This window comes from Plecotus auritus, assembly GCF_963455305.1.
Source record: "Plecotus auritus genome assembly, chromosome: 1".
Taxonomy (NCBI): domain Eukaryota; kingdom Metazoa; phylum Chordata; class Mammalia; order Chiroptera; family Vespertilionidae; genus Plecotus; species Plecotus auritus.
The window spans coordinates 58,522,595-58,547,108 of NC_137770.1; the positions used below are offsets into that span (position 1 = coordinate 58,522,595).

General features: G+C 36.8%; 2 protein-coding genes across 2 annotated transcripts in view; one reads left to right on the top strand and one right to left on the bottom strand.

The window, feature by feature from the left end:
* Positions 1–13,232, top strand: part of MNS1 (meiosis specific nuclear structural 1) — a 28,287-nt gene extending 15,055 nt beyond the window's left edge. The window contains exons 4-10 of the mRNA XM_080682619.1: positions 747–849; positions 5,463–5,692; positions 6,245–6,461; positions 6,580–6,687; positions 8,632–8,889; positions 9,789–9,914; positions 12,935–13,232. Of these exons, the coding sequence (XP_080538745.1) occupies positions 747–849; positions 5,463–5,692; positions 6,245–6,461; positions 6,580–6,687; positions 8,632–8,889; positions 9,789–9,914; positions 12,935–13,027 (1,135 nt within the window). The 3' untranslated portion in view covers positions 13,028–13,232. The remainder of the gene's footprint in view (positions 1–746; positions 850–5,462; positions 5,693–6,244; positions 6,462–6,579; positions 6,688–8,631; positions 8,890–9,788; positions 9,915–12,934) is intronic.
* A 792-nt stretch (positions 13,233–14,024) lies between these two features.
* The window catches only part of TEX9 (testis expressed 9), a 55,901-nt gene continuing 45,411 nt past the window's right edge, over positions 14,025–24,514 (bottom strand). Inside the window, exons 10-12 of the mRNA XM_080682648.1 lie at positions 18,436–18,570; positions 15,326–15,460; positions 14,025–14,458 (exon numbers count right to left, since the gene is read on the bottom strand). Coding sequence (XP_080538774.1) covers positions 14,381–14,458; positions 15,326–15,460; positions 18,436–18,570 — 348 coding nt within the window. The 3' untranslated portion in view covers positions 14,025–14,380. The remainder of the gene's footprint in view (positions 14,459–15,325; positions 15,461–18,435; positions 18,571–24,514) is intronic.

The following is a 24,514-nucleotide window of genomic DNA, read 5'->3' on the forward strand; positions in this document are numbered from 1 at the left end:
GCCAGGTGCTGGCAAAAAGATTTTTAGTGATGATTATTGAAAATAAAAGGTTGTTTTGTGTATAAAATTAATTATAGTGTCCCATTTCACATACATTATGATTTTTCTTTGTATGAAGGGGAACAGTATTTTTTCAAAATCTATAATAATAAAAGCGTAATATGCTAATTAGATCGGACATCCTTCCGGACAAAACTGCAGTGGGCGGGGGCTGAGTCAGAGGCAGCAGAGGCCCTGGCCGCAGTGGCAGTGGCCAGGGGCCAATGCCCTTGCACGAATTTTGTGCATTGGGCCTGTAGTATTTAAATAATACAGGCAGTCCTCGGTTACGCTGGACTCCGCGTATGTTGTTTTGTGGTTACGTCACCATCTCCCATTTATTAAAAAAAAAAGTTTGTCATTTCGACATATGTACATATGTGCTTTATGTTTTTTATTATTTATTTGCCACAAGTAAAGGTCAGGAATTGTTATCTTTAAATTTTTTTTACTGTTTCACTTCATTACTGCTGTGTATGTGCTCCACGTGAGTGACATAGGTGCTTATGTAGGTGGGTTCCAAATTAACGGTGAAAATTGCGTTATGTCGCGCTGTAGGAACGGATCTCCAACGTAACCCAAGGACCTGCTGTAATGTAAATATATTTTACACATTTAGATAAAAATTGTTTTAAATTTCAGATATAGGTTATGTTTATGGTAATCGTCCTCAAATTTAAATTTCTGTTTGTTTTTTTTAAAAACAGTATTGAGCTCAGAGAATTAGAGAAGAAATTAAAAGCAGCTTACATGAATAAAGAAAGGGCAGCTCAGATTGCTGAGAAGGATGCCATTAAATATGAACAAATGGTAAGCATGTTTCTGTCCATTATGTTCTCTGTATTTTTAGGTTCATTAAAATAACATTTTTTTGAAAATTGTTACATATTAGAAAGAATTTATGGTGCTAGGTTTCTCAAATACTTTTTACTTTTCAGATATTTAAAGTATAGGAAATCATGGGTTATTTAATATTGAGCCTTGTTTAATTTAATATTAGAGCCTTCCAGAGACATAAAGGATTAGGTTGCTGCTTAGAATGAATGGCTCTATTCAAAAACTTCCAGCATTCTTTATGGTCTCTAACCAATTATTCTTTCACAAACCAATACAGTACAAGTTGTTAGCATAATTTACATTGTGTTATTAATTTTTCATTTTTAAAATGTTCTAAAAAATTAACCATTTTATAATTTTAGGTAAACTTTCCTGTATTATAAACAGCAATCTCATCTTACCATGTTTCCCTCTACTTTATCCCCTTTTCTACGTCCTGACATCCTGCCAAGTTCAGGGCAAGAGTTACTCTTGGGCAAAGGAGTTTCAAACACACTCACCAGTAGAAAATAGAGCTTATTGAGTTAACACTCACTGAGCTCTCCCTGTCACAAAGAAAGGCTAGACACAGATGGGAAGGTCTGTTCAACATTACACAGCCTTACGTTTCTCTCCTCTCGTTGCTCTATTAAAGTGTAGAGCATTTTGGTGTTAGAGTTCCCTGTCCTAGATCTCTTTCAAAAGATGTTCGGCAAGCAGGCCAAATGGGCTGCATGCGGCCCACAACAAATATTTTTGCGGCCCAGCCAATATAACAGTATGTAAGAAACGTTTTAATAAAAATTTTGTAACTTAATTTTTATAATATCCTGTTATACATAATTTTTAATAAGGAACTACAACGTTCGCTAATGACTGATGCCTATAATTGTGTTGCATTCATTTCCCTTATGCACCTTATGCGCAGGCACACCATTTCTCTCCACTAATACTAGCAACAAATATTTTAGCAGCCGATGGCCACATCATTAGTCTTGGACTGACTTGTTTGGTGTGCGCAACAGGAAATATTTTGCTTTCGGAGAACAAGAAAAATAGGTTTATTTGCATTATGTTTATTAATTTGTGCAGGTATTCAGTGTCTGGTAAGTTAATGTTCAAGAAAAATTACTAATTTTTATTAAAATGTTCTATTATTTTATGTTAACGATTACTCATTTATTTCAGCCCTTATTATTCAAGCATGTCTCTACGAAATGACCTACATTTCTATGAAAATGGAAGCTTTTGTTTTTTTGCGTTCCACATAAACTTAAACCTTGTTTATTTGGCCCTTGTTAGCCTTTGAGTTTGACATGTTTGTTGTATAGATATTAAAGAGAAAGAGGTAGAGGTAAATGTTCTGGCTTTTAACGCTAAACTGAATATATTTTAGGTTAAAAGGGAAAATTGAAGAAAAATCAAGCTGGAGAATAATACATATCATAGACCATTTTTATTTTAAAAAAACCTGAATATTTATGTATGTGGATATCAACATGTATATTACATACATGTATGTATTGTACATAGCAATACACACACATACTCATACACACAATTAGAGGGGTGATATTAAAATATTTAACTGGTACAGTGCAGTATAGGTATCAAATAAAAATAGATGTTGCCTCAGCCAGATGGCTCTGTTGGAGCATCATCACATACACCAAAAGGGTTTCAGGTTCAAGTCCCAGTTGGAACACATATCTGGGTTGTGGGTTCAACCCCCAGTCAGGGCACATACAGGAGGCAACCAATCAATGTTTCACTCTTACATCAATGTTTCTCCCTCTCCCTTCCTCTCTCTCTAAAATCAATAAATATAGCAAGTGAGGATATATTTTTAAAATTTTTTTAAAAATATATTTTATTGATTTTTTTACAGAGAGGAAGGGAGAGAGATAGTTAGAAACATCGATGAGAGAGAAACATCAATCAGCTGCCTCCTGCACACCCCCCACTGGGGATGTGCCCGCAACCAAGGTACATGCCCTTGCCCGGAATTGAACCTGGGACCCTTCAGTCCACAGGCCGATGCTCTATCCATTGAGCCAAACTGGTTAGGGCAAGTGAGGATATTTTTAAAACAGGACAGATGTTGACCACAGTGGTCTGTGTGCATGTATGGCAGTATAGGAAACATCTGAAGGGTTATATAGTATGCTGTAACAGTGATGATAGGAGAGGGTGAGGAGCCTTCATTTCCTAAGTCATACAGTTCTACCCACCCTTTCAAAAGTAAAGTAGATTATAAACAATGTGCTATTTGACCAGCAGTTTGCAGTTTTAATTACCTTATAATTGAGGCTAGTCAAGGCAATTGTAAACATTTTGTCTGATACATGAAACAATAGCTATTTTCTAAATAACACTGATCCATAAAAATTAAAGTCAAATACTCTTAGGACTTGACTAGGTGTCAGGATATCTAGGTGCTAGTTTTGGTTCAGTCTTTCTAAGCCTTAGTTTTCTTATCTGTGAAAAGAGAAGTCTTTATATAAGTGAACAGTAATATGTAATACATGTTTCTGCCATTTAATATTTTTTTCTGAAGAACCTAGCGCATGTGCTAAGAAAACAGAAGCAGACCTAGCTGGTTTGGCTCAGAGGTTAGCAGGGGTGGGCAAACTTTTTGACTCGAGGGCCACAATGGGTTCTTAAACTGGACTGGAGGGCCGGAACAAAAGCATGGATGGAGTGTTTGTGTAAACTAATATAAATTCAATGTAAAGGAGCGGAGGGGAGAGCAAGAGAACCCTCCACTCTTTCGGCTCCGCAGGCTGGCCTGCGGGCCGTAGTTTGCCCACGGCTGGGTTAGAGCATCAGGACGCATGTGGGAGGCAGCCAATTGATGTGTCTCTCTTATATTGATGTTTTAAAAAAAAAAAAATCCGGGCCAGTGTGGCTCAGGGGTTGAGCGTTAACCTAGAACCAGAAGTCATGGTTCGATTCTGGTCAGGGCACATGCCCGGTTTGCAGGCTCAATCCCCAGTAGGGGGCGGGCAGGAGGCAGCCGATTGATGATTCTCATCATTGACGTTTCTATCTCTACCTTTCCCTTCCTCTCTGAAATCAATAAAAACACGTTTTAAAAAAAACAAACACAAACAGAAGCAAAGAAAGAATTTGGATTGAGTCAGATTAACAGTGTATTGTATATGTTAAAGACATCAGATCAGGAATGGCATTTAGCATTTACATTTTGATCTTGTATGTTTGATGTGGCTAACCATTCTAGCATCTAACTATTGTGATCATAATAGTAAAGGATAGTTTTTAAAACTGCCCAATATATAATTAATTTAAAATTTTTGTTAAATGATTTAAAAATGCTCAAAACAAATAAGTGTTTTAACCCATTCAAGAAACAATACTCAGAAGGATGGTCTTGAATGACTGAGGTCTAAGCTGCAGAAAACAGATACAGAGACATATGTGACCTTTTAAGTTATAATGATTACAAAGAGCCTTTAATAGATTTTTAAAAAAGAGAGACTTAAAAGGCAAGTGGCAAGAAAGTTTAGTCTGGGAGACACTTAAGAGTTGCTCAGAGTTATTAATAGCAGCCCTGTATGAAAAAGACAGTATAGTCAGGCATACCTTATTTAACTGCATTTCCCTTCCTCCTACTCCACAGATACTGTGTTTTTTAGAAATTGAAGGCAGGACCCTCCCATCAGCAAAAACAATTACAAGTCACTTTATGGCAATACTCACTTTAGTGTGGTGGTTTGAACTGAACCCTCAGTATCTCTGAGGTGTGCCTGCACCATCCTTACTCTAAATAGCAGCTGATACTCATCAACGTAAGAAATGTCCAAACCTGATGATTTCTTAAGAGTTTATTTGAGCCAAACTGATGACATATGCTGGGGAGCAAAATCTCAAATGCTCCAGGGAATAAGTTTTGTAGCTTCTTTTATGCATTTGAAATTACAGAGTGAACATAAGGAAGAATATGTGGAGGTGGAAGAAAGCAGAATGGGGATTGGATTACAGGGTATTAATGAGATGATATGCTCTGTTGAGGGTGGTTACTGCCTTATTTCAAAGGTATGTTAACCTAGATGAACAGAAACAATGGACAGGGTTCACTTTAGGCAAAGATAAACCTTTTACTAAAAAGTTACAAGCCTCGAGCATGACTATCTACTATGACCTCCCCATTTAGGAATCTATGATCAGATCACCCTGTGAGGTTACTTTCCATAGAACCACTTTTTCCCTCCACATACACAATAGAGCTAAAAATGGTAAAACTGCCACCATTAAATAGAAGAAAGAGATGGCTATTGTTTTGCAGTTAACATGAAAGTCACTAATACAGTACATCTAATTTTATTTACTGCTTTTCAAATGTGGAGTTATAACTATCCTTGTTATGTATTGCTCTGAGAGAACTACTTGAAGGAATAGGAAAGCCTCTTTACAGTTTGACTCATCGTTCAAACCCTTCAGGTGACTGACTTACCTTTGCTTTTTACCTACACAGATGAGAATATTTTATGTAACAGGCTTTATAATATTCAGTTACATCTCTTTAAAATATTTTATCACACTGCTCAGATTTGGAAATGGAAAGATGAATTTTGTTTTCATAACAGAAACGTGATGCTGAAATAGTGAAAACCATGATGGAAGAACAGGAGAGAGTAATAAAGGAAGAGAATGCTGCAGAAGAGAGACGAAATAAAGTAAAAGCACAGTACTTTATTGACTTAGAGAAACAACTTGAAGAACAAGAGAGAAAAAAGCAGGAAGCTTATGAGCAGTTGCTGAAAGAAAAACTCATGATTGATGAAATCGTTAGGAAAATCTATGAAGAAGATCAATTGTAAGTTAGTTTAATTTTATGTGCATAAACATTTACATTAATCTCAGGCTTGAAGAGGTAAAGCACCTAAAGAGAGTGTCTAATACACAGTAAATCCTCATAATGTTATCACATAAACTGAGACCAGCTTTTATTTATCTCTTGGCATGATAATTATCTGGTAATTAACAAATGCTTATTAAGTGACAATGAATAACCCCTATTTTTCTTAAATATGCCCATATTGTGTGTTAGAGGACTTGTTTTCAGATGAATTTCCTTGGTGACGGCTGAAGTGTAGAGTGCTGTGAAGCAGATGTTAGCAGGTTGTAGCGTTTTTGAAATGTGATGCATAAAACTTCATTAGTAGGTTAGAGAAGAGGCATAGTAGTATGTTACTCAGAAAAAACATATACCCATTATATAGATAGTGGCATATAGACACTCAAAATGTTTGTTGCATGAATGAATGAACACACTATACATTTTTTCCAGATTGACTGAACAAAATTACACGTTTTTCAATATTTTATTATTTCTGTTACTATAAAACTGCTCACTGTTGCATTTTAGAGAAAGACAACAAAAGTTAGAAAAAATGAATGCAACTCGAAGGTATATAGAAGAGTTTCAGAAAGAGCAGGCTCTCTGGAGAGAAAAGAAACGTGAGGAAATGGAAGAAGAAAATAGAAAAATCATAGAGTTTGCTAACTTGCAGCAACAAAGAGAAGAAGATCGGATGGCAAAAGTTCAAGAAAATGAAGAAAAAAGGCTACAGCTTCAGAATATGGTATTAAAGTAACCACTTTCTTAATACTGGAGAAATTCTGAGATATGTGTTATAGGATTTGGTACCTGTCAATGTCTGATTATTTTTTGTTTTGTTTTGTTTTGTTTTTATTTAATAGCTGATACAGAAATTGGGACAAATGCTGCAGCAACGTGAAGATTTGGAACAAGTGCGACAAGAATTATACCAAGAAGAACAGGCTGAGATACAAAAGAGAAAACTAAATGTAAGTTGGAAATTGAAAGAATGACTAACATAGAGAATAATAATATTTTGAGATGAATCAGTAGATAGATTTAAACCCAGTGATGTTGATAATAACCTTATATGTAAATGGTATAAGCACTACAATTAAAAGATAAGTTTTCAGACTGGATGAACAAAGCTAGACCCCGGCAGCAGTTCACAAACTGTGTAAGAAGCATGATGCAGCTATGTAGTCTATAAGAAACACAACTTAAACATGAAGACACATATAGTTTAATTAAAAGCAAAAGGATGGAAAAGGATATACCATGCAGACATTACTCAAAAGCAAGTTGGAGTGGAAATCAATATAACAGGGTTAACTAACTCATCTGGAGGATGTACTAGTCTTAAGTGTGTATGAACCTAAAGCTTCAGAATACAAAACCAAAAGGAGAACTAGACAAATCCATATAATTGAAGATTTCAATACCCCTTCTCATTAATATAGAGAATAGTCAGAAAACCACAGGATGTAGCGTTGAAAAACAGTATCAACAAACTTAATCTCAAGTCAAGACGATTCGCCGATTTTCTAATTGGGTTGTTTGTTCATTTGTTGTAAAAGTTTAAGAGTTCTTTGTATATTCTAGATACTAGTCTTGTTACAAATATCTTCTAGTTGGTAGCTTGTCTTTTCATCCTCTTAACAGTGTCTTTCTCTGAGCAAATGTTTTCAATTTCTATGAAGTCCAATTTATCAATTTCTGTTTTTATGAATTGTAGTTTTGATCCTGAAAAATTATTCTCCTAACAGTTTCTGATGTTTGTATTTATAAGTCAGTGATCCGTTTTCAGTTAATATTTTGCATAAGGTGTGAGACTTAGGTCAAGGTTCAGTTTTTGCTTTTGGATGCCCAGTTTGCAGCCTTACATAGCCAAGACATGGAAATAATATCTAAGTGTGCACCAATGACTAAATTGATAAATAGTAGCCCAAAGAAAAATAAGATTGCCTATTAGGAATTTATTTTTAGTGAGGAGATAAAGCATGTACATATGAAGTAAAATTAAATGATGGAAAAGTTAAATGGTATCTGAGTCCCCAAAAAAGAAATATGAATTAGAGTGATGAGAAAAGACTTTATGGAGGAGGTAGGATTTGAAAAGGGGGTTAAATAGGGTTAAGTGAATAGGTTGAATACACAATATAATGATCAAACTTGCTATAACCGATACTGCAGATTGGATCACTTAAAACCCACTCCTCCTCTTAAAAAACATTTGTGTTACTTTGAATGCCTTCAGCATACTGGACTACCCGGAGCTTGTGTAATAGTTGGGCAAGGTTGGTTAGATTAGAGAAGGACTTAAATTTTACATTAGTCCTAACTGAATAGATAAAGTGATAAAGCAGTTATTAGTAGAATCCAGGTGTAAGGTATGTGAGTGAACACTATAAAATTCTTCATATTTTTTTGGTTATGTTTGAAATTTTTCATAATAAAATGCTGGAAAAATGAAAGTTTATAGAAAAGGACTTTTTAACTCTTCCTAGATTGTCATTGCTAGATTATGATTTTTATCAATGATAAGTATTTATCAATGATTTTAACAGTAGTTTCATGCAAAATTCTAGAATGTTTCATAGTTGGTAAAATTTCACAGAACATAGATTTAATAAACTTAGGTGAGCAAAAAGTTTTTATATCAGCTCTCTTCAAAGTAGTTACGTGTTAATTCTGATGGTAAATATATACAAATTAAAATTTAAAAACAAGTAATAGAAGGCAATTCAAATATAACATGCCCTTTATCAAAATAGTATTAAAACAGGGCCAAGTGTTATTTTGAAAAGGCTTAATTTCTCAATTTTATTTCACATTGTAACATTAAGCTTAATCAAACCATTGTGCCCTTTCTTTAGAAATCATCTTTAAAGAAACAGTTATTGAATTAACTTCTATATATAAATGGTTTTTAGGAAGAAGCAGAAGAGAAGTTGAGAAAGCAAAAGGAGTTAAAGCAAAATTTTACAGAACAAATGGCCTTGAAGGAACTAGTACTACAGGCTGCAAAAGAGGAAGAGGAGACCTTTAGAAAAGCCATGTTAGCTAAACTTGCTGAGGATGATCGAATAGAATTAATGAATGCTCACAAACAAAGAATGAAGCAGCTAGAACACAGGAGGGCTGTGGAAAAACTTATTGAAGAGCGTCGCAACCAGTTCCTTGCAGACAAAGTAAGAAAAAAGTTTTTTTGGGGGTGGGTTTTTTGGTCATTATTTAACAGCAACCAGCTCATGTATTCATTCAGTAAACAGTTAACTGAGAACCTTTTATGTGCCAGATGATAGCTATTAATCATATATGATATATAATTTTTTTCCTTTCTTGTTTCCATGATTTAGACAAAGAGTGGTCCGAAGAAATAGTGACCCTTGTAAACTAGTTATTTCAAAGAAAAGCTTTGCATTAATACTACTACTTTAACTAAAATAATTCCTCGTAGGAATTTATCACTATTTCAATATTGCCTTTTAACATCCTTCCCTGTCTACAGGATTTTTTGGATACATTTCCTTAAGAGTTCTTTTAAGCCCTAAAACTTTTTAAAGCTAGTCATCTCTTCCACATCATATGGCACAAAATTTTGGTGTGGTTGAGTATTCAGAACTCCAGATGCTATTTTTGTATTTCATACAGGCTTTTTAAAATTTAATATATGGAAATATTTCTTTTAGATATCCCTATTGTGTTGTATCCTTTTTTTTTTGTCAGACACTGTAAAGTACCTTCAGCACCTGCCAAATATTTGTTGAATTAATTAGGACAGTGGTCAGCAAACTGCGGCTCGCGAGCCACATGCAGCTCTTTGTCCCCTTGAGTTTTTAGCAAAGGCCAGCTTAGGAGTACAGTTGTGAATACACAAAGTACAATTCTTATGTATTAATTGCTGTATCATTTTCCATATGAACTATAAACCTACTTTTGCCCCACCCTGTACATCATCTAGTATCTTTTGAAATTAATCAATAAGTAGTTCATCACTTTTATCTAATTCACTGCAAGAGTAATTTTTTGACAACTTTAAGATTAAGGTATTATGTGACAATTAATAAAATTTTATTTATATTTCCAGCAACATGAACTGGAAGAATGGCAATTGCAGCAAAGTAGTCAAGGACGTATCAATGCAATTATTGAAGAAGAAAGACTAAAACTTCTCCAAGAACATGCTACAAAATTACTAGGATATCTCCCTAAAGTAAGTGAGATTTAACTGGAAGTGTAATCCTCATGACATCTACTGGTGGGGAAAACAAACAAACATGTTCTACATGGATTACAGAGGTCCTAGGTTTTGCGCACTTTTTGCTGTTACCAAGCAGTAGAGAGATTTTAGCCACTCATTGAACATCTCCAAAATGAGAGCTAGTCTTGGCACATTTTTAGAAGTATGAGCGAAATCACTGAATTTAAGGTTTAGTGATTCTTTTTTCACCGTTCACTGTAGGTGTTCTAAAACTAAACTACTATAAAGCAATTGTGATACTTTACAACAGGAAAGTCTTGTAATCAGTAATACAGTGACAGGCACGTGCTTGAACGGAGTCTATGACATATCTGCTCTATAGTAGGAGGTTGTGTTATCACTAGGTACGAGTAACCTGTTTTTCAAAGAACTTCCAGAAGATAGCAAATTTCACATACATCTGAGATACACTGTGACTAAAATAAGCTTTCACAGGCCATATAAACATATGGACTCGTGTATTTTCATCCTTCAAATATAGAAATTATGCCATTTGATATTTTAGTCAATTGGAAGAATCAAGTGCATATTTTATATTTAGCCCAATGCAAATTAAGGAAGGAGAAAGAGAAACATGAGTAATTAATTATTGCCTGCCCTCAAGACCTTATAGCAAACAAAACCGGTTTGGCTCAGTGGATAGAGCGTCAGCCTGCGGACTGAAAGGTCCCAGGTTCGATTCCGGTCAAGGGCAAGTACCTTGGTTGCGGGCACATCCCCAGTAGGAGGTGTGCAAGAGGCAGCTGATCGATGTTTCTCTCTCATGTTTCTGACTATCTATCCCTCTTCCTTCCTCTCTGTAAAAAATCAATAAAATATATTTAAAAAAAAAAAAAAAGACCTTATAGCAGGGGTGGGCAAACTTTTTGACTCGAGGGCCACAATGGGTTCTTAAACTGGACCGGAGGGCCGGAACAAAAGCATGGATGCAGTGTTTGTGTGAACTAATATAAATTCAAAGTAAACATCATTACATAAAAGGGTACGGTCTTTTTTTTATTTCAATAGTTTTATTCATTTCAAACATTTTAACAAGAAGAATGTAAACACTAATTATTATAATTTGAAACTTCAAAAAATGGAGGAATCATAGCACAATAACATACCTTATATTGAAGATGGCAAAGGCAAAATAAAATTGCCTAACAAAGGTACAAAAGCCTTTCAAATTAAACTTAAATATAATAAAGTAATTTAAAACTAAAACAAATAGAAAAGAACAAAATGTGTAAACAGTAAATTAAACATTTTCTTTAGTGCAACTTCCAAATTATGCCCGGGACATAGATGTAGATGGCAATGTAGACTGGGTTGAAAGGTTTTTGGTCTTTAAAACATCAACCTCAGTGGGAACAGTGTTGTTTGTCTCCTTTTTTAGCTAATGCATCAAAGTCTGGAGTTAGTTTTGTTGTGGCTATTCTCAGGATAGATCTGAGGTGTTGGTCAGTTAAGCTGGATCTGTGAGGGGCTTTGTTGATGTTCATGACGTTAAATGTCTGCTCACAAACATAGGTTGACCCAAACAGCACCAGTATTTTCTGTGCCATCCTCCGGATGTTTGGAAAAGTGGCTTCATTAAGTGAAGCATAAAAGTCTCTTAGTTCAAGAGAGCTGAATTTCTCCTTTAGGGCAAAGTCAGACTGAAGATCGATGAGTTCCAGTTGTACCTCTTCTGGTGCTGCTTCAGGGTTTTGTGACAAAGGACAGGCCACCAGTTGAAGTGACTAAAAGCTGAAAGTCTTTGTTGTTTTATTAACAAGTCATTGTGATGTACAGAATGTGGGAACAGGAAAAAATTGTGTTTGAGTAGAACTCTTAATCTTACCTCAGAAAGGCTCTGAAACTGTGCTCTCCAGGGGCGTGTCTCCCTACATCACCACAATAACGTGTCTACGCATTCCCAGGGTGATGTCGGGGGACGCGTCCGCGGGCATTACAAGGAGCCTCTGGAAGATTGAGAGGTTGTTCCTTCTACTGAATGGGCGGATATAAACCCGCCCACTCAGAAGAAGGAGCTGCGGCCGTGTTTCCCGATGTTGCCATGTTAACACTGCTGCTGGTGAAGGAGCGGAGGGGAGAGCAAGAGAACCCTCCGCTCTTTCGGCTCCGCGGGCCGGATAGAACAGCCGAACGGGCCGAATCCGGCCCGCGGGCCGTAGTTTGCCCACGGCTGCCTTATAGTCTAATTGTCTAGATAGGATTAATGAATACAAAATGATTAAATATTAATGACAAAAGTCAAATGGAATTGATAAATTCTGTGAAATAAATTCTGGGAGAGTCTTGGAATTTAGATACTTTTTTAGGAAAATAATTATGGAAATGGGAATCTAATGAACCTGATATCCTAAAATGACTTTTTATCCTTTAGGTCCTAAGGCCCCAAATGACCTAAATTATTCTTTGGATCCTTTATAAGTAAATATTTAAGTTCAATTTTGTTTTAAAGAGCCACCTCTTACTATAAGAGAAAGCAAAATAAAAGCCTGAAGAATTTCAAAGGCTTATTCAAATGGCTAAACTCCAAACCTGGATTCATTCTTTCCTGTAAGATTGAATGTTTGCTGATTAGCCATAGAACTGAAGCAAGAGCCAGTCTCATGCATGAATCTGGCAAAACTCGAACTTTTAATCCTGACCCCTCATAATCATATTGTAGGTCTTGTTTCAAGACAGGGTAGCATACAGTATACATTAAATTCCTTCCCATTCAGCCAATCCAAGTAGTAGTACTTGTAAAATAGATGATTCCTATGACAAGTTCCAACAGTAGAACTGATAAATCAGGAAGTCTGGTCAGTCTGAGAATATTCAGTATGTATATCAAAGAAAATAACCATTTTTTATAACTCTACTAAAGAGATTTAATTATCTTAGAATTGAAATTTGTAGTTGTTTCTATCTGCTAGTCTTAAAAGCATTTGGGGAAATATTCTGGTATTCAAAGTAACCCACAAATATTTTTCTTGTAGGGAGTATTCAAAACAGAGGATGATATTGATATGCTTGGTGAAGAGTTTAGGAAAGCATATCAGAAAAGGAGTGAAACTTGTGAAGAAAAGTGATACCAAGATTTGGTAAAACCTGGATTCTTTTGCATGTTACCACTAGATGTCAGTGTAAGTTTTGTTTTACAGTTCAGTGATAGTAGGAATCTTGTCTATTTGAATTTTCTAAAACATCTCCATTTCATAATTTGTAAGTGGTTCTCTGTAAGAAAACATTTTCTGATAAAAATTAAAATGATTAAATACTTTCAACTGCAAAATTAACTGCTGTTTTTGTACTGAAATCTGAATAGCTGAGTTCTACACCACCATATTATAACATCCCATGTATATAAATATGGACATTACCTTTCACATATTGTTCAGAATTTTCTCTGCATCCCTATTCAGTCTACAGTTCTGTCTTCGTTTGTGTTTAGAAACTTTACTTGCCTGATTTGACCAGGGAAATAAGTATTTATAACTAGAGGCCTGGTGCACGAAATTTGTGCACAGGGTGGGGGGTGTATCCCTCAGCCCAGCCTGCACCCTTTCCAATCTGGGAACCCTCTCACAATCCAGGACTGCTGGCTCCCAACTGCTTGCCTGCCTGCCTGCCTTCCTGATTGCCCCTAACCACTTCTGCCTGCAAGCCTGATCACCCCCTAACCACTCCGCTGCCAGCCTGATTGATGCCTAACTGCTCCCCTGCTGGCCTGATTGCCCCTAACTGCCCTCCCCTGTTGGCCTGGTCGCCCCTAACTGCCCTCCCCTGTTGGCCTGGTCGCCCCTAACTGCCCTCCCCTGATGGCCTGGTCGCCCCTAACTGCCCTCCCCTGATGGCCTGGTCACCCCTAACTGCCCTCCTCTACAGGCCTTGTCCCTCCCAACTGCCCTCCCCTACAGGCCTGGTCGCCCCTAACTGCCCTCCCCTGCTGGCCATCTTGTGGTGGCCATCTTGTGTCCACATGGGGGCGGCCATCTAGTGTGTTGGAGTGATAGTCTATTTGCTTATTACCTCTTTATTATATAGGATTAATTTGGGTTTAAAGCACCTTTTTCTGAGCATGTGACATCATGGGGAGCAGACAGCCCTCAGACTTCCAGAACTGTGAGACAGTTTCTGTTGTTTAAGCCATCAAGTCTGTGGTTCTTATGGCAGCCTTAGCAAACTAATCTAAACAGTATGTTTTTTAAACATTCATTTTTAGTGTAAGGAAAGCATCCTTTTCTGTCTACTATAAGGGAGGAGAAAAGTAAAGGGTGAGGAATTTCAAAGTGCTTTATTTGTCAATAAGAACTTAAAACAGAATTTCTCTCAGATAAACTTATTTCTTAAGAGTAAAAATAATTCAAACCATTATAACTTAAGCTAAATAAAATGTATATCTATCACACACTTAGTTATAAACACTAACTAAAATACTCCACTTAAGAATTTCCCCAATCAAGTGCCTTCATAAATTCCTCTTCAGTGAAAGACAGCATCTTGGCAGCTTCAATATGCATCTGTGTTTTTAAAAAAAATTAATATGAAGACGTTTAGTATTAAGAACAAACCATACAACAACAGGAAGTTTGTAAAAGTGTGTGTCAAGTGCTGTCAAATTATAAGCTCTGTTGTAGGAATCTGTACTCTAATTCCAATAAACGTGATATATGAAAAATAATTGCATTCAAGAGTCAGCCTATAAAAGCCTATTTGTCCAATGGTGGTACTGTACCAATTAACTGTTGGAAGACAATTCAATAATAGTTTAATACCTTAACCCAGTGGTCGGCAAACGGGCTCATGAGCCACATGCGGCTCTTTGGCCCCTTGAGTGTGGCTCTTCCACAAATACCACATGCAGGCGTGCATGTACAGTGCGATTGAAACTTCGTGGCCCATGCGCAGAAGGCGGTTTTCGGCTCTCAAAAGAAATTTCAATCGTTGTACTGTTGATATTTGGCTCTGTTGACTAATGAGTTTACCGACCACTGCCTTAACCTTTGCAAAAAGGAAGAGAGGCAGAACCACGAATTCATATCTTCTCATTACCAGGTGACTCATGTAGAGAATGGAACAATAGTGATTTGGAATCAATTTTCACTCTTCAAGAGGCAATACAATCCCTTAAGATAAGTTATTCTTGTATATTGTACGTTCTTTATTTAGGAAGTACCCATTCAGTATTTACCAGTCCCATTTTCCACATTACTAATTTACTTGCATGAAAATATCCACTTTCTTGGATGACACATTACAAATAAATCTTATATAAACTTTTGTGCCTAAGCATGTTAAAAAAAATATCTGAAGTACAAATACTAGTAAATATTTTAGGAGGGAGTTCCAAATAATATCTATGGGTTTTCTTTTTAGGGTACACTCACCTTCTGCCTTTTTAAAACATCAATTAATTTTAATTGTTTCTTAAACCCCATCATTAATTCTCCTTTTTGTTTTTCTAGCTTCTTGTTTTCTGATTTTAATGCTTCAATTTTTTTGTGTTCTTCACTTGCTATATCCTATAAAAGAAAAAAATAAGTTCCTATATATACTTTTTTCAGTCTTTTAATAGAAAAAGATTATAAAAACTATAATGAACTGAAATATAAAATTTTTGGTAGATAGTTTTCTTTGCATTACTAAATTACTGTAACTTTGATAACTTTTAATGATGTTCAAGTCTCTCACATTTTAAAAAACGTTTTTGAAATAACAACTCTGTTATATTCCAGTAATAGCAAAGTAGCTTGTATTGAATCAACTCTCCAGATATTAGCAGTTAAAAACTCTGGACACAATTTTAAAAATATTTGAAGATGTAGGTGAGTAATCAATAGCAAAGTGGAGGTGGTAGGACCCTTGAAAAAAATGGAAGCATATTGGGTGAGAGCACTTTCCAGTTCATGAGTTCACTAGGGATAGACCTCAAGTCAGAAATACCAGTCTTATCCATGGGAAATCTTGGGAAGAATGGAGTCTTCAAAATCTGCATATATATTTGCCTCTAATCCTTGGCAGACACCTAAATTACCATGTGCAGCCACTGCCCATGACAAGTGAGACAGGTTAGAAGTTATTAAGTACTGGAAGATGTTATATAGTAAGTCCTCACTTAGCATCGTAGATTATTTTACTTAATGTCAGAGAAACTATGTATAATGAAATCAGTTTCAATACAAACAAGTTCCTATGGCATGTCATCAACATTTTAACAAAACAACATTGAATGAAATTACATTTATTTGACCTGCTATACTTAAAAAAAAGTTGAAGTCTTTCATGCAAAAAGAAAATGACACCAGAAGTAAGTCTAAATCTACATACACATAAAGAAAAAATGAGTATCAGCAATAGTAATGTGGTAAAATAGTAAATATGACTTTAAAAACTTTTTTAAAATAGAGAGTGATGTCAGCAAGATGGCAGAGTAGGAAACTCCAGGGCACTTGTTCTCCCAAGGAACTCCCGTGGAAACACTGAATATACAGTACACACTTTATTGGAGCATTGTGAGAACTCTAGAAGCCAAGTAAGCAGCAGCAACCAAGCAAGAACCACATACAAAATACTAGGAAATGTCACGGCATTTATGTTCACCTCACTCTCCCCAGCACAGTGAAAGAAGCCTCTCAATTCCCAGCTCCTCCCTTGGGAGGGAAAGAACAAGAACAGAACTTGGTTTGATGTTCTGACTTATATGAGGGCTGCCTTAGGGACTGTTTCGTCTCATCTGATGGAATGGTGGCATAGTCTGAATATTAGGTTGGAAGCTGCTGAAAGCAGTGGTGGGCACTGCTGGACATGAGGACTGCAGGGGGTGTGCAGAACCTCAGGTGCCCAGGGGCAAGAGATTATGGGCAGAGGAATAAAATACATCTAAGGCACTGAGAAGAAGGGCCAAGACTCTTAGGAAATCAAGACATTTAAAAGACAAGAAAGCTTTAAGACATATAAAAAAAAATTAAAATGGCAACAGGAAGTTCTTCCCTGTTAGTAATAATGTGAAATATAAATGAATTAAATTCCCCATATACTAGAAGAATGGGTTAAAAAAACAGGACCAACTATATGCTGTCTACAAGAGATTCACTTTCAATCTAAAGACATACATAGATTGAAAATGAAAGAATGCAAAAAGATAATTCCATGGAAATAGTAACCAAGAGAGAGTAGGTGTGGCTCTAATAATATCAGGCAAAACAGTTATAAGACAAAGAAGGACATTATCCTATCTAATAAAAGAGTAATATCCAAATTGACTGTAACTCCAAGACACAAGATGGCCACACCCATGTGGTCAAAGATGGCTGCCACAAGATGGCCTGCAGGGGAGGGCAGTTGTGGGCAGTTAGGGGTGACCAGGCCAGAAGAGGAAGGCAGTTGGGGGTGACCAGGCCGGCAGAGGAGGGAAGTTGTGGGCGACCAGGCCTGCAGGGGAGGGCAGTTGGGGGGGACCAGGCCTGCAGGGGAGGGCAGTTGGGGGGGGACCAGGCCTGCAGGGGATCAGTTAGGCATCAATTAGGCTGGCAGGGGAGTGGTTAGGGGGTGATCAGGCTGGCAGGCAGAAGCGGTTAGGGGCAATCAGGAAGGTAGGCAGGCGAGCAGTTGAGAGCCAACAGTCCTGGATTGTGAGAGAGTTTCCAGATTGGAGAGGGTGCAGGCTGGGCTGAGGGACACCCCACCCCCATGCATGGATTTTGTGCACTGGGCCTCTAGTAGTTAAATATTGTCCTGAGAGAGAGATATCAATGGAGCAACACTTTCCGCTTGACACAGAACCAAAAACTATAGCTAATATTTTATAGGGTACAAAAAATGTTTTCACACACATCGATATTTGAGCCTTCATTTATTCAACAGATATTTTAGGAATTAAATGGTAATTCTATGGCAATCATTTTTTGGATACTGGGGATACCAAGGTGATTCTCACAATAACTCTGTAACAGTGGTTATCAAAATGTTATCTCAGACCCAGTGGCATCAGCATCACCTAGGAATCTGTTAAAATGGCACACTCTCAGGCCTTACCCCAGATCTACTGAAACAGAAACTCTGGGCTAGGGCCCAGCAATCTATGTTTTAATGAGACCTCCAGGTGAACCAGTGACCTGTAAAATAGCCCCTTGTATTATATACTAGAAAATTGAGGCTCAAAGAAAGATAACAAACGAGAAAGAGACTTTTCTTCGTCATTTATCCCAAAATTAGAAAAGTGTCTGGCATATAATATGGGCACAAAATAAAGATTTGTTGGATGAAAATAGTTAATGAATCCTCCAAAGAGTTGTGCTATCACCCAATTATAGCAATTGCCCAAGCAATGTTAATCTTACTGAAGATGTACATACTGATATTGAATGTATTTCTCAAGAGAGAAATGTTTACCGTGACAATAAGAATTATAATTAAAAAACTATTTAGTTTTGACTCTTGCATAAAAGAGGAAGCTATCAAAGTTGATCACTACTGAAACCTTTCCATGTTTCCATACCTTGTTATTCTGTCTTAATTTACTTAGCTCCAATTTATATTTTTCTGCTTCTTCTAGAGCCCTATTCAAGCGAACCTCCGTGGCACTTTGAGTAGTGGCAGCTTGTTTCTGTAGTCTTCTTTTATTTTCTAATTCCTGTACAGTAAAAAGAAAATGAATGGAAGATTTATAAATATATCGTAAGTTCCCTCTATTAGTCTGCAATATTTTCCATTTCATATTCCTTGCGTTCTTCAAAATTTTACACACACACCACCACCAGAGGCTGCACACTGAGTGGCAGAGATCTCAGAGAATCCTTACCCTGAATTGGCATTAGAAAAATGTATCTTTAAAGATATAGTTGCAAATTAAGCTTTCAGATTATTTTTTGTTTGGAATTTTCTGCCTCTTTTTATTGATCCCAAGATACAGTAGTCATGCCCTCTATTTTATAAGCAACTTTTTATAACTACAGTTATTCCTTTGGGAACAACCCAGAACACCAAATATAAGACACAAACTCATAAATACTGTTTGTGTAAACCTGACAAACATTTTAAAAAATAACTGTTAAATACAGAGCGTTCTACATTAGCCTTACAGGGAAATCCCAATTCTATGCAAAAATAACAGCTCTTAGGGGTTATTTTCCACATATCAGGGTGGGTTTAGACCTGCATTTCTGCAAATATTCTAAGAGTTGCTGTTGCAGAGAATCTGTAGGCCACACAAAAAGAAGCATGAACATATAGGATAAACTCCCAACTCCACCATAATCTGGCACCATAATCTCATTTCCTGCCACAGATGTTAACTTTGGCTATATCAACAGTACTTGGCTATCTCCCAAACCACCATGATATTTTTTGCCTCTAAGCCTTTTCTCATGCTCTTCCTTCTGCCCTGATCCCTCCCTACTCTTCATTTTTACCTGGCTAGCACATACTCCCCTTTAAGACAGCTAGGGCTATCCACTATGGTTTTACCTTCTCCCAGAAGACTTTCCTCACTATCCTCCCAGGTTAGATTAGTACCCGTTCTTCAGAGCTTCAATAGCATCTTGATATACATACATGATAGTCCCTGTTATATGAAACTGAATCTATCCATTTTGTTTGTTTCCCCCACTCTAGGGTAAGCTCCTTGAGGATAGGAACTGTCCTAATTTCTATATTCCCAGAACTTTGGTGGCATATAATAGGCACTAATGACATGTTAGTTGAATGGATTTTATTTTTAAATACTTCACTTGATCTTCTTTGTATCACCTGCAATGCCTACTACAGAGCCTTTTACAAAGAACATAATAAATATGGAATTGAAATGAGGGAGTTAAAAACACCGTTATCTGTTTTCTTTTGTAAGTTTTCCTCCTGGCTGTATCACTATGCTGTATTTGAAAACTGATCTCCCTGGCTCCAAGTAATTACAGGGAAAACAAAACACATGCTGCTCTTTATGTAGGTTTCTAAACAAATCAAACTGTGTATGGATACCATCTGCTATCAGCAGCCTTCTTCACAGCTTTCTGGTGGAAGCTTACACTAAGAACAAGCCTGATTTATCTCACTGTTCACACAGAAAAGGCAAAGATTCTCTCGTTAACTACAAAGTCCACAATTCTTGGTTACTTTGTAACCTACCTCACAGAAAAAAATGAAAACCATCCTTCACCACATGATGTCCTCCTTAACCCTGATTCAATACTGCCACTCCCTTTCTTGAAGGGAAAAAGAAAAAGTATAGTCAGAAGAATAGTAAAGTAGGAAATAAAGTTTTCCTATGTAAGTAAATCCACTACAGAAAGGAAAAACCTTATTAAAAACTTGAAAACATTTTTCAATCATTTCAAGTACTTTTTTACGAAGTGCAGACAGGATACCAATACTGTTATGAGAGAGCTTGCATCCTGAAATCTCACTTAATAATAGACAAACATGTAAATTGATCGTACCTCCGCTACACCCACAGCCAATCAGAGTGAGTATGCAAATTAGAAGGCCAAAGATGGCGGCAATCCAGCTGCTCCAGGCACGGAGTGGCCAGGTGGGGCAGAACGCCTGCTATGAGAGGGAGGGCAGGGGCGAAGGGATCGGCAGGGGCGAAGGGATCTACAGGAGCTGAGTGCCGCAGCGAAGACAAGACTGCAGACTCCGGAGTCTGCAGTGAAGATGAAGATGGCAGACTCTGGCCGAAGTGAAGGCCTGGGTCACGGGTGCCGTAAGAAAACCGGTGCTGGAAGCCAAGGGAAGGAAGGCCTATTGCACGAATCTCTTCGTGCAACGGGCCTCTAGTTACTCAATATAAAGTAAATCTACGGTCACAAAAAATTAAGCAGTTTTCATACTGCTAGAGAAAAATTTTGTGAAACAGAAAAAGCTGAGGTACCAATACATATATCAAACAGTGATAAGTTATTAAAAGTGGGATCCCTTAAAAATCAAGACAAAAAGAAACTAAAAAAACCCAAACCATTTACCTTGCAAAAAAATTAAGATACATCGGAATAAACTTAACTAAGGAGGTAAAAGAGATAGAGGAAAACATAAACAAATAGAAGAATATACCGTGTTCATGGATTGGTAGAATCAACATCATTAAAATGTCCATACTACCCAAAGCCATCTACAGAGGCAATGCAATCCCCATTAAAATACCAAAGGCATATTTCACAAACCTAAAACAAACTCTCCAAAAATTCATATGTAATTAAAAAAGACCCCGAATAGATGCAGCAATCTTGAGAAAGAAGAACAAAGTTGGAGGGATCACAATACCAGACATCAAGCTATATTCAAAGCCACTGTTCTCAAAACTGCCTGGTACTGGCATAAGAACAGACAAATAGATCAATGGAACAGAACCCAGAACCCAGAAATTGACCCAAGCCATTATGCTCAATTAATATTTGACAAAGGAGGCAAAAGCATACGTTGGAATCAAGAAAGTCTCTTCAATAAATGGTGTTGGGAAAATTGGTCATATAACTGCAAAAAAAATTAAACTAGACCACCAACTTACACCATACAAAAAAATAAATTCAAAATGGATAAAGAACTTAAATGTAAGACGGGAAACCATAAAAATCTTAGAAGAATCACAGGCAGCAAAATATCAGACATATGTCGTAGCAATAGCTTTACTGATACAGCTCCTAGGGCAATGGAAACTAAAGAGAAAATAAACAAATGGTACTACATCAAACTATAAAGCTTCTGTACAGCAAAAGAAACCATCAACAAAAAAACAAGAAAGCCCACTGCATGGGAGAACATATTTGCCAATGTTATATCTGATAAGGGCCTAATCTCCAAAATTTATAGGGAACTCATACATCTCAACAAAAAGAAGATAAATAATCCAATAAAAAAATTGTCAAAGGACTTAAATAGACACCTTTTGAAAGTGGACATACAGAAGGCCAAGAGACATATGAAAATATGCTCTAATCTAAGAGATGCAAATCAAAACAACAATGAGGTATCATCTCACTTGTCAGAATGGCTATCATCAACAAATCAACAAATGGCAAGTGCTGGAGAGGATGTGGAGAAAAGGAACCCTTGTGCACTGCTGGTGGGAATGCAGACTGGTGCAGCCACTGTGGAAAACAGTATGGAGTTTCCTCAAAAAATTAAAAATGGAACTCCCATTTGACCCAGTAATCCCACTTTTAAGAATATATCCCAAGAAACCAGAAACACCAATCAGAAAGGACATATGCAACCCTATGTTCATAGCAGCACAATTTACAATAGCTAAGATTTGGAAACAACCTAAGCGCCCATCAGCAGATGAGTGGATTAAAAGTGTGGTATATCTACACAAGGGAATACTATGCTGCTGTAAGAAAGAAAGCTCTCTTGCCATTCGCAATAGCATGGATGGATCTGGAGAGCATTATGCTAAGCGAAATAAGGCAGCCGGAGAAAGATAAATATGACATAATCTCACTCATTTGTTGAATGAACATCATAAACCGATGAACAAAAATAGATATAGAGACAGAGAAGCATTGAACAGACTGTCAAACATCAGCGGGAAGGCAGGGGAGGGTTGGAGGGAGGATAAGAGATCAACCAAAGGACTTATATGCGTGCACATAAAGATAACCAATGGACACAGACACTAGAGGGGTGAAGGCATGTACCGGGGGTCTGGAGGTGGCCCAGGGGAGGTCAATGGGGGAAAAAGGAGACACACATAATACTATATATAATACTTTAAACAATAAATAAAGATAAGGTTTTGAATCTGATTCTAAATCACAATATTAATCAGTGTTTATTGAAAATACGGCAATTTGTACTAGAAAACTGTAGGAAAAAAATCTTTGCTCTTATTGGGACTTTAAATATAGCAACTAGTATTTTTTTTTTAATTTCAGTTTAATTTTTCCTTTTTATTCAATTTATTAGGGTGATGCTGGTTAACAAAATCATACGTCTCAGGTGCACAATTCCACAAAACATCATCTGTACATTGTATTGTGTGTTCATCATCCCAAGTCTTTATGTTTAATTTTATATGGAACTGCCAGACCTTTCTCCAAAATGTATCATCTTATACTTGTACCAACAATATATGAGTTCCTGGTCAACATTTGTTCTTAATTATTTCTTCTTTCTGTTTTAGCCATGTGGGAATGTATGTAGTGGTATTTCATTATGGTTTTAATTTGTATTTCCCTGGCACCTAATGATGTTGAGCATCTTCTCATGTGCTTATTTGCCATTCATGTATTTTCTTTAGTGATGGGTCTATTAAAATGTTTTTGTACCCTAAAAAATATTGATAATAAAAATAAATAAACAAAATACCTAGGAATACATTTAACCAAGGAGGTAAAAGACTGTACTCAGAAAATTATAAGACACTGAAGAAAGAAACGGAAGATACAAATGAAGTATACACCGTGCTCATGGATAGGATAAATTAACATAGTTAAAATGTCCATACTACCCAAACCAATCTATAGAATCAAAGCAATACCTATCAAAATATTAATGGCATTTTTCACAGAAGTAAAATAAACCAAAAATGTATGTGAAACCACAGAAGACCCCAAGTAGCCTTTGCAATCTTGAGAAAGAATAACAAAGTTCTTCAGTTATCATGCTACCTGATATCAAACTATACTATAATGCCACCGTAATCAGAACAGCATGGTACTGTCATAAAAACAGACACATAAATCAATGAAACAGAATCAAGTGCCCAGAAAAAACACCCACACTTATATAATCAATTAATATTTGACAAAGGAGGCAAGAACATACAATAGGGTAAAGACACTTAAGAAATGATATTGGAAAAACTGGACAGATACATGTGGAAATATAAAACTAGACCACATTCTTACACTATATACAAGAACAAACTCAAAATGAATTAAAGACTTAAATGTTAGACTTGATACCATAGAACTCCTAGAAGAAAACATACACAATAAACCCTAACATTTCTCTTAGCAATATTTTTTCTGATATATTTTTTCTTAAGCAAGGGAAATAAAAGAAAAAAATAAACAAATGGGACATCAAACTAAAAAGTTTTTGAACAGTAAAACCATTAAAGAAAGAAAAATACAACTTACTAAATGAAATAGTCACCATCGATATATCCAATAAGGGGTTAATATCCAAAATTTATAAAGAACTCAGACAACTCAACACCAAAACAAACAGTACAATTAAGAAGTGGCTGAGGATCTGAAAAGGCACTGCTCCAAAGAGGCATATAGATGGCCAATAAATATGAAAAGATGCTCAATATTACTAATCATCAGAGAAATGCAAATTAAAACCACAATGAGGTATCACCTGTGAGAATGTCTATCATCAATAAATCAACAAAAACAAGTATTGGCAAGGATGTGGATAAAAAGGGAACCCTCGAGAGTTCCCCGTGGACTGTCCTGGCCGGGTTGCTCAGGCCTCCTGTGCCCCGCAGCCTGGCCAGCACTGGAGTGGGCCTCGCTCGCTTGCCTTGCCTCTGGGCAGACCAGCCTTCCTTCTGCCCATGCCGCCCAGGCCCCGCACCACTGGCCGCCTGAGGAAGAGTCCTGGCCATGATCACCTCCAGTAGGATATTTTTG